Source organism: Platichthys flesus, chromosome 12, assembly GCF_949316205.1.
Source record: "Platichthys flesus chromosome 12, fPlaFle2.1, whole genome shotgun sequence".
NCBI lineage: Eukaryota > Metazoa > Chordata > Actinopteri > Pleuronectiformes > Pleuronectidae > Platichthys > Platichthys flesus.
Genome location: NC_084956.1, coordinates 14,253,950 through 14,267,472, shown reverse-complemented (window position 1 = coordinate 14,267,472; position 13,523 = coordinate 14,253,950). Strand labels below are relative to the sequence as shown.

General features: G+C 42.8%; 1 protein-coding gene across 2 annotated transcripts in view; it reads right to left on the bottom strand.

Annotated features, from left to right (window-relative positions):
• pde10a (phosphodiesterase 10A) overlaps positions 1 to 11,178 on the bottom strand; it is a 38,106-nt gene extending 26,928 nt beyond the window's left edge. Inside the window, exon 1 of one of the 2 annotated variants that reach the window (XM_062401170.1) lies at positions 10,799 to 11,178. In XM_062401170.1, the coding sequence (XP_062257154.1) occupies positions 10,799 to 10,862 (64 nt within the window). In that variant the 5' untranslated portion in view covers positions 10,863 to 11,178. The remainder of the gene's footprint in view (positions 1 to 10,798) is intronic. The other variant, XM_062401171.1, reaches the window with a different exon arrangement.
• Between the last annotated feature and the right edge of the window lie 2,345 nt (positions 11,179 to 13,523).

Sequence of the window (13,523 nt, the reverse complement as noted above, 5' to 3'; positions counted from 1 at the left end):
CTACTGGCTTGGGTTTAATTTAATTGTAGAATCAAAGCGTCTCTTGTAAACAGACTTGAGCAGCTACCTATGACCCCCCCCCCCCCCGAACAAATCATTTGATCTTCACTTAGGATGGATCATCTGCTCAGTGTGTGAGTGTGTGTGTGTGTGTGTGTGTGTGTGTGTGTGTGTGTGTGTGTTTGGGGGTAGTGGTGGCGGTTGCAGGCAAATAAGGCAAACAGAGGTGGGGGTAAGCTTGGGGGGGGCGCTGTGGTATGACGCTGTCCAGACTCGAGACACAGCTCTTCAGGACGCCTTCCACAACGCCTCACGAGACTCCTGGCCAGCTCTGACGCACATCGGCAGAACACGGCTTAATAAATGAGACAAAGTTGAGGGGGTGGGGGGGCGGTGGTGGAAGTGAGCTGCAGGGGACAGAAAGACACACAAAGAGGAGTAAAATGGGAGCGCTGCAAAACACCAAATACAAATTTGTCCTATCCGACGCACAAAGGAGGCACTGTGATTAGCGACACCACAAAAAAAAAAGAAAAAACAAAGAGGCTGTATGAATTTATGAATACAAGTTTTGTGCGGTGGATGGGCTCTGAAAACTATTTAGCAATCATATGTGTGCACATGAAGGAAAATAGTCAAATGTCCTATCTCCATGGGGCAAAAACAAACAGCAGTGATAAGAATTCTGCAATGAGCATATGAGGGCTGATAAAACGGTGCTCTGGGATCAGCCCGGTGCTGAACATTACAAACATTACATTGTGAAGCCTCATGGGCGAAGAGCGAGCGAACCATGGCTCCGTGGAACATCCAGTGTTTATTACAGCTAACTCGACCCTTAACCTAAATGGAAGTGCGATTAATTCAGTGTCTGTGCTAATAAAGGCAGGGAGAACAACTCAGCGTATCTATTAACTAATCATTATCAAACCAATCATTATATAAAAGGAAAGAACTGTACGTTCTCTGTTACTATTTTATTTTCAACAAGTTATATAAAGAGACCAAGATCCGACAATGTGTTAGTCTCTCTCTCTCTCGCCCTAGTACTTTCCAACTTCTGTCTGCGGCTGCGTCAGCTCGAAGCACATTTGTTCCTGCTGAAGACATAAATCTGAAAACAGTTATGAATGTGTGCTTTTATTTCTAATGATTTCCTGAAACCCTACAAGTGTTGGTACTGTATTTTTACTGTTTTTAACATTATTTAAATAGGAGTAAATAGTGCATTTGTTGTGGACTATTTTCAGTTTTGGATTACTCCACATTTGGGGCTTGTGAATTTATTTCTGGCAGCAAAACTGGGACAAAGGGCTTGACAATAAATTAACCAGATACCTCCAACCAAGGCCCAAATGAAACAACATTTAAATGTACTAGATTTGGATTTATTTATTTTTGGGATCAATATATTTATCAGTCCCCTATAAACATGACTACGATTTTATTTAGATCCATGAATTAATCTCGGAGAAATTAGGGAAAGGAGAAAGGGTATTAAATTCAGCGCTAATCCATCCGGTACTTTTTGCATAATCTTGCTAACAAACGTACAGAGGCAAAAACCTAACCTACCAACTGCAGAGCCACTGTTAAGGAGCATGTCACCCAGTTCAGCTCCGTTGTGTGTATTTATAATTCTTAAATTGATGATGGAGGTTTTTTACAGATAAATATCAGTTATCACAAAACAGTAGTTAATAAATTCCTTAATCGTTAAATTGTTAAATTGTTAATCAATAGATCAAAAGAGTATTAATAGGAATACATATTTGACAGGTGCAACAATCAAATATTCCAATCCATTAACCTGAGGTGGTTCACATGACAGGAAAAACCTTCAACAGTTGACTTAAGTTGACATAGTTGACATAAGATCAAAGATGTTAGTCGGATCAAAGTTTGATTATATTTGATTATTATCTAAATATTTGCTTTTTAGTGAATGACGGATGAAAAAGCGTCTTCATCTGCCCTCGGCATCACAGTCAGTTTAGGTAAACTCCAGCGGTGGCATCTGGACAAATGTCTTCATCTGTAAAATATAATAATGTAAAAAATAATATCGTTCATCTCTAATAACACACAGTGGAAAAAGAAGCCAGTGGAGGAAAATACTGGTTTGACCCCACAGCCTCTGTATTACAGCAGGATGCTGATTGATGGCCCTTTTTTCCCTCCTGAACATTCCTGCTTCTCTCTGCCGACCCTACACGCTTTCTTTCTGATTCAACCCCTGAATTTTTTAGAGCCACAGCTCAACCTAACGTGACCGCAGTGACACTCTGAGCTGTGGGTAATGCGTCAGTGTCCCAAGCCCTGCGACTACAGTGGCTAATCAAAGGTGGAGCCAGATCTGTCCCACATGCTGTGGTCCAAAACGGTTAACCCCACAGAGAACCGCATACGCTCACTCAATCAGGAGAAAGAGGGCGAGAGGGGGGGGGAGGCCGCTGCAGAAGAAGCGATGGTCACCGGAGTGTTTTTCTCTCTCTCATGTTGTCAAACCTCAGTGAAATGTTCCTTCCCACAGTGGTCAGTGCTGCTGAAGACAATGGCGTCATCAAGTTAAAAAAACAGAGAAAGCTTTTCCTTCACAGACACGGACTCTAGCAGACGTAATGACAGAGAAACGCGTTCAACACAAACCAACATGTGCATTTAAAAAACATTTTAAACCGTAATCCAGTGCATGAAGTGTCTGCCAGAGGGTCCTCCCATGTTTATGGCTGTATATTGTAAACCGGTGGTGGGGAACTACTGCCTGTGGCAACTATTGTCCATGAAAAAAGACGCCTCTCAGCAGACACCTTACTGTGACGTGTTCGAAACAGGATCCATGAGTCCAAGATACATTTTGTGGCTTTTTTTCACACTTATCCTTAAACCATAAAACCTCAACAGAAAATAATGCCAAACTATTCCCGTCTTTGTTTATAACTTGTCGTGCTTAAAAACCAAACAACTATTTGCAGTCTAAATAAACAAGTAGGGGCAAACTTACTTTGGCTCCTACGCTGGTACTTTGAGTTATTTAAAAGGACAGTGTACTTTAATTAATATGAGCATAATGGTTCATATAAATGAACCAGAGATGATTTCTTAGACAAATTTTCATCTGCAACCCAGCATAATTTTAAACATAGTTATAATCACAATTTATGATTATGCCTTATGGTTACGCTTAAACACTGGTAGAGGACCTACTCCAATCTGATACTAAGTAAAAATAATTAGGCCTTTAAAAAATATTCAAGTAAAATTGTCTGTAGGTGTGAATGTGACCGTGAGCGGTTTGCCCTGTGATATGCTGTCGGCATTTCCAAGGTATACACCACCTCTTACCTAATGTCAGCTGGGATTAGCTCCGGCTCACCCGTGACCCCAGAAGGGTAAGTGGTATAGAAAATGGATGATGGAGTAAACTACCATCAAGTCTACTTAAGTATAAACAAGTTATGATGCTGTTCTCATGTTATTATTTAAATAACAAGCTTTGACTTTAGTGCGGAAGCATCAGGATTTGACTGTGCTAGGTGGAGCTAGTTGGTTCAGTTTCCAACCTAAGGCTCAGGCCCTGTCCTTACGGAATCTGTGGAATCCTGAGATTATTAATGAGGTAGAGATGAAAAGAAAAACTGCATAACAAATATCTACAAATAATTAGCAGTTTTCTCTGATTGTTGATCTCTTTTGTGTAATATTGCACCTTACCCCTAACCCTAACCCGAACCCTAACCAGGTAAGAGGTTTAAAGCTGAGAGCAGCTCTCTGCATCTGAATTGGGACGAGGGGACAAAAGCACAAGACGTTGCTTTTTTGTGAGGGGTCACAAACCAAAGTGGTCGGGATCTTAAGAATATTTGAGTTCAATCACTGTATTATGAGTTTCAGGCATAGCATGTCGCTCGGTCAGACGAGTGCACAGGTGGGAAATAGTGCAGTGTGTTGTGCAGCATGTTTATGAGTGGCTCAAGCCCAGTTGGCAGAGATTCTGGTGCCTGACTCAGACTTGGGCTTCCTGTGTAAAAACCAAATCCTGAGTTCATGCAGTGAGGTACTGTTGCATAACACTTATCTTGAGGATAGCACACCACACCCTGGGACTGGGACAGGAAGGCCAAGCTGGTCTCAGTTTGTCTAAGTCTTTCAATATGAACGTGCTCCAGTTTGATGGGGAATGCATTTACATGGGCCACCATAAGAAAATCCAGGCATCAAAACATCCTGAAGAAGCTTCAAATTTGTATAGTTACAATTAAAGTTTATGGGCTTTTTTTATTAAGGAATTCTATTAGGCTCTGATTTTATATGGAAAAGTAAATGGCTTGTAAAGATGCTGTAAACTGTAAGTAAATCACTGCGTCGTAGAGTAAAATGTGTTTTGAATAAATGCTTTTTTCATGCATTGTGTTATAAAAAGCCCCAGAATTTAAAGTAATTTATAGAATATGTATGAGTCAAAAGTCCTGATGAGACACTTTGCAGATTAACATTTATCAAAGGGAAAGGAGTATTTCTGATACATAGACCTCTCTATAGGAAGCACCTTCAGGAAAAGAAAAGAAACCCCTCTGAAGCAATGTATCATTTCTCTCTCTGTGTTATTTTTTACTCTTGCCAATAAATTACCACAGCTCTGAAGATTCATATCATTCAATATTCAGCTATGACCTGCTGATCCTTGGTCACTGATTAATATTGATATTGCAGACTGTGCAGAATGCATGGCAGGGACGTCTGGAAATGCGAAGGTACGGCCTTTGTACATTTCTAGGAATTTCTGCAGTGAGTGCAGTCTGCTTCCTTTAAAGCTGGGGGTGACACAATCAGTGGCGATTGTTACAATACCAGAGAAGTCAAGTTTAACCCTTTATGACGCACAACACCGAGCAGACGAGTGTACATGCAACATTAGGCATTAACATTAAGTGAACATTAGCTTAAATAAACTTCTCAACTTTCCTCAGCCTCTCCAGTCCACTTCTCTTCCCAATGGAAGGGGGCTCACATTAGGAACCTGCAGCTATCCAGAGGGAAGAGGGGGAACGAGAAAATAAATCCTAGCCACTGTTGTGTCAACTGTAAAATATATCATCCCTCTAGACGTATTCATGACCTTGGACCTTAGCATTGTCTGAAAGCTCACAGTTATGGTGTTGCGACATGTTTGCTGACGTTATCAGAGATGGTGGAAGAAGCTAAAAGAGCTGTTCTTATACAAATTATTGATAAATTGTTTTGTTAGGTCTGAGTTCTTCCTGAAAATGTATAATGTTTACATGGAAAACATTGATATTCTTTACAACCTCACCTTTTTCCCTTCGTCATCAGGCCTTGACGTTTCCTGGATTACGTTACCAATCTGTGAGTTTTCTAAAAACGTTTCTGCTCTGTGGCTTGCAGACAGCCCTTTGTTTTTGCTTCCATAAAGGGAAACAGTCGGGCTCACGCAACTTAACCATTCGATTGCCAAGCATAACGTGTTCACAACTTCCACAAGCTCAGGGGTTTCAGTAAAAAGGTGACAGGATTTTGGTGAAGACAAGGGGAACGAATACTGCACCGTGATTGGTTGACCTCCTCCTCTTTCTCTTGGATTTCAGCAGTCTAGAGACTTTTTGCCGACCTGAGTGGCCTACTGTACAACTTATTTCACAATTTTTTTGTCTACTTTGATTATATATTTTTTTTACTGAAATACTGCAAAAATTTGCCAGAAGTGCAAGCTCTATAGAGGAAAATATAAGGATTGGTTGATAGGTTATATTTCAGCAAATATAGAATAACAAAGACATGGGGACTTACACTATATACTACTGAAATAAAGCAAAACACATGTTAAAAGCAAACAGCTCCACCCGTCTCCATCACTCATTATCTTTTTGTCTCATGCAGCTGTTGACCATCAGTGTGACACTGCCAGAACACAGGTGAACATGTGTCTTTAGCACTTCTGTCAGACGATACTGAGCCGTAATGTAAACAGAGGGAGGCCAAACATGGCCAATGTTTCGTGAGCAAGGTGTTCCTCCTCCGCAAAAACATGGATGAGAAGTGCACATGAGAGAGAACAGGGAAAAGACCACTTCTCTAGATGTGCGCTCCTTCTGGCAGAGAGTCAAGGGCAAGCTGCCAAGGTACTACTTTTCACTCTCCCGACACGAGGCTGAGGCAGGAAAGGGGCGGGGCTTTGCTGCGAGGTGCGTGCGTCAGCAGGTCCGCCTGGGACTCCCTTGCCAGGAGGTGGGAAGAGCATGTGGTTCTTATCTTATCTATGGGAGGGCTGGAGCACAGCGTCTAAGACTGACATCCAGTGAGCGACGAAGAGGAAAAAAAGAGCAAACACTGAAGATGAAAATGCTTCGACTGCTCTGGCACTGATCACCTCATTTATTCATTCACTCTGTGCCCATAAACGTTTTGTGTGTGTGTGTGGTATTAAATGCATGCACACATATACCCCCCCCCCCCCACACACACACACACACATTCCAAAACAGCCGAGGGTGAGGTGACCGGTGCGGCTAAATCAATACACCAGTCAGTGAAAATGTGTCAAATTAAGAAAAAACGCTGTTTCACCGTGGTCCCCTCACTTCCAGAGACACGCCCCCACATGGCAAAAACAAACACCGCTGCACAAACATGCAAGATCACACCTCTCTCTCTTACTTACTTACTTACACACACACAGAGAGAGAGAGAGAGAGAGAGAGAGAGAGAGAGAGAGAGAGAGAGAGAGAGGGATTTCCATGGAAATGTAATTTGCATTATTTCCACTCCCATAGTCCAGGTCATTAGACGTAAAGGGTAAGGGTTATAAATGGCAAACTCAGATGTAGATAAGGCATGTCCCTTGATCCACAGTCGAACAGTGTGGTCACAGGGAGGCCGCAACACTCTAATTGCAGATAGAGATCCCTTGCAGGTCAACCTTCAACTCAAAAGTCAAAACTTTCTTGTGTATTTTCCCCCAGTGACAGGAAACTGAATGACAGCCAGAGGTTGCAGATCACACAGCCAACAACACTGCTGAGGATGAACCTGAACTGTAACGCTGGAGTCGCTGAGAGGGACAGCATCTCGCCCACCCCCCATGAGTCACATCAGTAATCAGGGGTCATGTTCCCAGCTCCACATCTGGACTGATGGTAAACGCTGCAGCCGCTGTGCAGAGGACCCAGCCGGGAACCGATAATGAGAACCACAGATCCTTGTGTCTTCTCCAGGGCCGTCTCCTTTTATGAGTCCCGACACGAGAACAAGCTGTAAAGAAATCGACATGCATGTGGCCTTTTCCGATCCCCTCAGATCCCAGTCCACGACAGGCTGACGGGGGATCAACGGGCGCCTTGAGGAGAATGTCATCTGTTTCCCCCGCTCAGATCGTGCACTGTGCCCTGGCACTGATCCAGCCCTGGACAGATCTGGATACAAAAAAGGACTCAAACCGCAAACAAGCTAATTTTCTTTGGCTTGATTTTTCCTGCAAGTTTAAATAAACACTGGAGACAAATCACTAAGAGAAACTTTTTGACTTATGCTCTGCCCAGTCTGGATTTATTTAGCCATTCAAATTTCAACCTGACTTTAATTTTCATATTGCAATCATTTTAAGTGATATAAGTGTGTTTTTGGTGACCGTGCTGAGAGAAACCCTGGCAGTGTTAGAGAAGACGTGGTGAGACAGGAAATATCCGGTGTGAGCACTTCCTGCTTGACATTACTTCCTTCTTCACTGAGTTAGTTGCAATTATGAATTAAGACTGTTGATACACCCCTCTCTTCAGCGCTCCTTCAGAAACTCCCAAATCCATGGGGGCCTTCAGCGACACAAACAACTGGTCTAGCTGCAGGGGAGGGAGGGGGTGTTGTGCAAGTAAAAAAAAAGAGTGACAGTGCAAGTAAAAACTTTATGGACATTTTTTTTATGGTCCTCTAGGATTTCCCCCGGTAGTCCTGATGATATGTGGTATAGTTCCATAGAAGAGCACAGAGGAGGGATGAGAAACGATATGCTGACAAAGACGTCTAATTCCAAGGTAAAGTAGAATTGAGCTCGGAGAGATGCCATACCCACGCTGCATGCTGTATTATATTAAGTATGTACTACTTTAATGAACAGGGCTTCAGGATCCAAAGTTTTAAAACAAAGGCATCTTGATTTATGAGCAAATTCTTTACGGCACTAAAGAATTTACTTGTCTCCAGCGCATGCTTACCCAAATTGTTATAATTTGACCATGAGGTACACTGTTTGGGTACTCGGGGGGGGGGAGCCCCTATGGGTTGAGTTTAAAATGCGCTTGTAGGCCCATTGATCCCATGCTGTGTCCTTGACTTTTGATGATTTTTTGCCAAGTTTCATCCAAATTTAATTGTAACTCCCAGAGCTTTCATAGACAAATGGGCAAATAGACACCACTGATTAAATACCTACTCGCTATCACATAGCACAGATCGGAGGTTTGCTGTATCGAGCAAAATATTATTTGAGTTTGCCAGGTAGTATCTCCTTCTTGGTATTCGGATTTCACTGCTATCATGGTGCAGCTCTGTTTTTACTGGGCGAGGTGGCTGAGGCTGCAGGTGGTAGCAGCAGAGGAAGAGCCAGAGGTGCAACTGGTTTACCAGCCTGACCAGCACAAACGCCCCCTGTTGCTGATTTGCTGGAATAGCATGTTGTGGCTCAGTCCAAGCTATTTTGATTCCAATTTCCTGAGCCAGGGGTTTGTACATGTAGACCTACAGGGTTTTTATTTTTTCAGAGCAGCCACAGAATTGACAACTAGCAGTCCATGTGGAGATGCTTAAGATGACTACACCTCTTAACACTTGGTTTTAAAAATGCCTGAGAGATCATATCAAGGTTGACCCGGACTGACCTCACACAGTGACCACAAACACTCAAACTCACACACGCATATATGTTTTCCCGGGACATGAGACTTCAAACTTATACAAATCACAGGCCTAACTCAGTGCAGAGAAATATTTCAGTACGCAGGGAGAGAATACACCAACATGTTGGTGTGGTCTGTCTCTCCAGGGAGCAGTGGACAGTCCAGCAACCAGTTCCATTTCAGAAAGGCCAACAATGATGGGAAGAACTACATACCATCAGTTGCTAGAAAACAGCACAGAAAAAAGCCCCTTCTGTACCCTCTGCTGAGTAGATTTAACAAAGCGAGATGTAACAATGGTGTGAAAACATACAGAGCACATGACTTGTATCGGAAATGTATATCCACATGTGTTTTTAATCGCGGTCAAAAAGCCTTGGGTGAGGCATAATCAAATTATTTCCTGATCTCAAACATATCAGAGGGAAACGCGCAGTGAAAAGGCAAACAGTATCTCAAGTTAATCCTACGTTTAGCCCAGATTAATTGACAGCTGTACAACATTTGAGAAGGGAGAGAGAGACGGAGAGACAGAGAGGGCGAGAGAGCAGGATAACTGAGAGCTGTGTAACTCACACAAACACGCGGCTAAGGCAGAAGTGGACAGGGTAACTTTTTTCTCAAGTCGACATATTTAACAATGGCTTGTTTTTAATATAAAAAATTGTATAAGACGGACGAACGTCGCAGCTCATCCTTCAGTAGATGAAACTTTTAAAAGTCTTTGACTCTGACATCCACACACATCCACTGTTAGTGTACAAAAAAAAAGTTAAGAAGCTTTGTGGAAATCTAAAATGATTGTCCTTTTGTGGTCAGCAAGAGGGCAGGAGACCTACATACTGTACCTCAATAACACGTTCCATGACTGCAACTTACTGCTATGTGCGTACTTTGGCACCATTCAGCATTGCAGGCCCCAAAACTGCTAACTGTTTATTACTCGCTTGCCGCTAAAGGTCACCTGAGGTGCACTGAAACACCGGTAGCCACTGACAGAATTATTCATGTGAAGCACAGGCACAGAGTAAATTGTAAAAACAGAGAGTCGCAACAGCTATATTAGGAAGATATTAGATCATATAAATGATCTGCTAGCCGTGCCAGAGAACGACAGGTATTTTTTAGGGGAATTATTATCATTTGTATTAAAATGTTGAATGTGGATGCACCAATTTATCATTTAAGTATTCTTTTCCCCCAAAAAATAAATAAAGTTCAATTATGAGGACATCTACCTCAGATGTTTATTATAACACTGTGCTAATCATGATAATAATAATTATTATCAGAGCTAAGGAATGAGAAATTGAGAGTAATATGAATATTATTAGTTGCAGGAGTTTATATGAAATTCTAATCAGATCATTTCAATAAAAATAATAGCCTCATAGTGATAGGAATCATAATAGACTTGTGTTTCTTCAGAATGCAGTTAAAGATTTAATACTTTCTGTCCTCCACTCCTGTTCATAACTGCGCTTGGCTTTCTGATGACATGTCGGCCGACTGTCCCCTCTGAGACAAACTCACAACTGAGATGGCAACAACATAGTCTCTCTTATAATTGTTCTAAAACAAAAAAACTGAAACACACACACACACACACACACACACACACACACACACACACGGCTAAAGGCTACATTTGACCAACGGCAGTCCTGCTGAATCCCCTTCCAATGAAGTCCCCACCCATCTAAATCAGCTTTCAATCGGTCATTCATAAAGTTGAGCAGAAACATTTCGTCCGCCTGCAGGACCAGCAGAAATAATGCATCCCCCAAAAAATGTGTCCATGTTTCTGCCATTAACTCCCCGGTTACTGAAAGTCACCACGCGCCGTATTTCTGCGTAAAATGCGACTTAAGTGCTTTACAAAAAAGACCTACTTGCACCCAGGAAACAGTCCGTTAACCTTCTGAAACAGCTTGTTGAAGACGGACCATCTTCCATGTCGGATTGTGAGCGCACAGGGGGAGAGGAGCCTCGGAGAAGAGTGCGCCTCTGCCGCTGCAACTTGGTGCGTCTGGGCGACAAAATACAACAACAGAAAAAAGAAAAGAAAACAGAAAAACTATTCCAGGACGCGTCGATGTGATGGAGGTGTCCTCGGTGCTCACGGTTCAGGAAGGGCAAGAAGAGCAGTGCGCGGCCCCAACCACCACCACCATCGCCCCCCCTCCGCCGCCGCTATGACCCAGCACCGCTGGCCGAGGTGAAGCTACAGTCGGTCCGCCTCCTCGGCGCGCTGGCTCCGCTGTGCTGGATGTTCAGCAGCAGACTGGAGGAGCGGAGGCGACGCTGCATAGACACAGAGCGATGGGAGTGTAAACACACACATACACACACACCAGCACACACACACACACGCGCACGCACACACGCGCACACACTCACGCGGAAAGAGAGAGAGAGAGGGAGAGACAGGAGCCCGCCAACGTCTAGTCAGCCACAACACCGAGTCACAACTTCCCTTCAGATTCTCATAATAAAAGCCCCCAGCAGCCAGAATGCTGTGTGAGGAGCCTTGTAAGAAGACACTATATTTAAAAGTTTTTTATATAGTTAGTAGATTAAACAATAAGTTATCAAAGTCATGCTGTTTATTCTGCTTACATGTTATAGGGCCTATGGTTTATGCAGATATTCTTTTACAACAAACAGTAAATTGAATTTGAAATTATTAAAGAACTCAAGTTTGCTACTGGTTCCATTCACTCATTCATGCACACAATCACTCAGCAATATGCCACATCATTCATACTGTCGCCACTGCCTTCAGGGAAATGTGGGGTTCAGCATCTTGCCCAAGGACACTTCAGAATGCAGAATGCAGGAACCAGGGATCAAACCAGCCTTCTGGTGAGTGGGCGACCCGCTCAATCTCAACGGCCCAAGCCACCACCAACTTTAATGACAGAGTGCTTAAATCATGTGTTATATTGAAATAAAATTAACTGGTTATAATTACAATCCATGTGATATGATATGATACAGCCAGTAAACGTTCTCATATAAAACGTATTTGTTTTATTCTGAAGGGTGAATTGTTGGTGTTTCCTGTGTTTTGCAGCACTTGACGTGTCTGGTGAACGGACTCCTCCTGACGCTGCTGCGCTGAGCTGCTGTTCCTGTTCCTCAATGTGTCTGCGTAAAAGGGGCAGAGCCTCGTGCGCTGCTGCTTCCTGACCCACCACTCACCCGTCAGGGAGGAGACGGACACATCAACGAAATGTGCTCGTGTAAAAATGAAAAAATGAACATTACCCTGTTTTCAGAACCTGGGTTGAAGCATCTTGGTGCCTCACTGATACGCCACTTGGCAAGGCACATGGATTACTCCCTGGTCTTGGGGTGCCAGGTTCAAACCTGAGCGGAATGAGGGAATCGGAAGAAAAGAGACTGAAACTGTACAAACCAAGTGTCTTATCCAGCTTGAAACTTCACATAAGGTTCTTAAGTAAAACAAGATGCTTCTTTCTGCTTCTTTTGACTGTTGATATTTTGGTTCCCTGACCTTCACAGAATTGAATTTACAAAAGGAATGTGTTCCACTGATTTATTTCACCGGGCCAGCTCAGTCGTACATTTACATAAATTATAATTTTGAGATCCCTTCGAATGGGAACAGTGAAATAAATCTGGTATATACTTCAGCAAAGGCCTAACACTCTGCAAACACGATACAGCTACAGTGAAACTGACATATTTAGACTAGATGCTCTCACTTGAATAGAGGAGCTGAGTTATAATAATGATAATTATAATAATCATGATAATAATAATAGGCCTTTAAGGCCAAGGAATCCGTCACTCCTCCTGTTTAGGAATAGACATATTTACAGGACACTGGCCGAACAAAACAATCCAGACACTTGTGCCATAAAACTACATAACATACAGTTTATATAAAGAACTTGGTTTAGATTACTTGGAGGCTAGAATATACATGCGTGTAAATCTTCAATTGTTTAAATTACCAATCTGCTTTTCTCTCTGTGTGAAAGGGAGGATCCACAATGAAGTGAGTTCTCTGGTTTCATGTTGTGGATGTGTGCTATGTGTGTTATCAGCACCCACAGAGAGCACCTGAACAGCCCTGAGTGTGCCACATGATACGCCATCAACTGTGCACACACACACACACACACACAAACACACACACACGGCCTTAGCATTACATACTGATCGTATCGAAAGAATGAGAGAGAGAGAGGTGTGGGAGCTGTTGTGTGTGACGTCAGCATGTGCGCTATCAATCTTTGGCATTCCTGCACTCTCGAGCAGCTGGTCTATTCAGAGGTCACGTATGTAACATAATGGATTCCTCCTGACACATTGTAAAAGCCCTTATATGTAGAAGCAGCCTCAAGGAAACACATCAAGCAGCTGATCTCACATGTGGGATGCAGCCTTTTTGAGAGTATATCAATAAAAACATGTAGATTCAGCCATTTAGGTGAACTCATGCAACCCACAGTCAGCCTTTCATTTTGGGAGACATGCAAATCCTTTAGATACCATTTTACTCTGATTTCAATGGCATTAATGCTCTGAGCATTAATGACCTTTATTTCTAAATCATGAAAGTAATGATGACAAATTAAGGTTGTA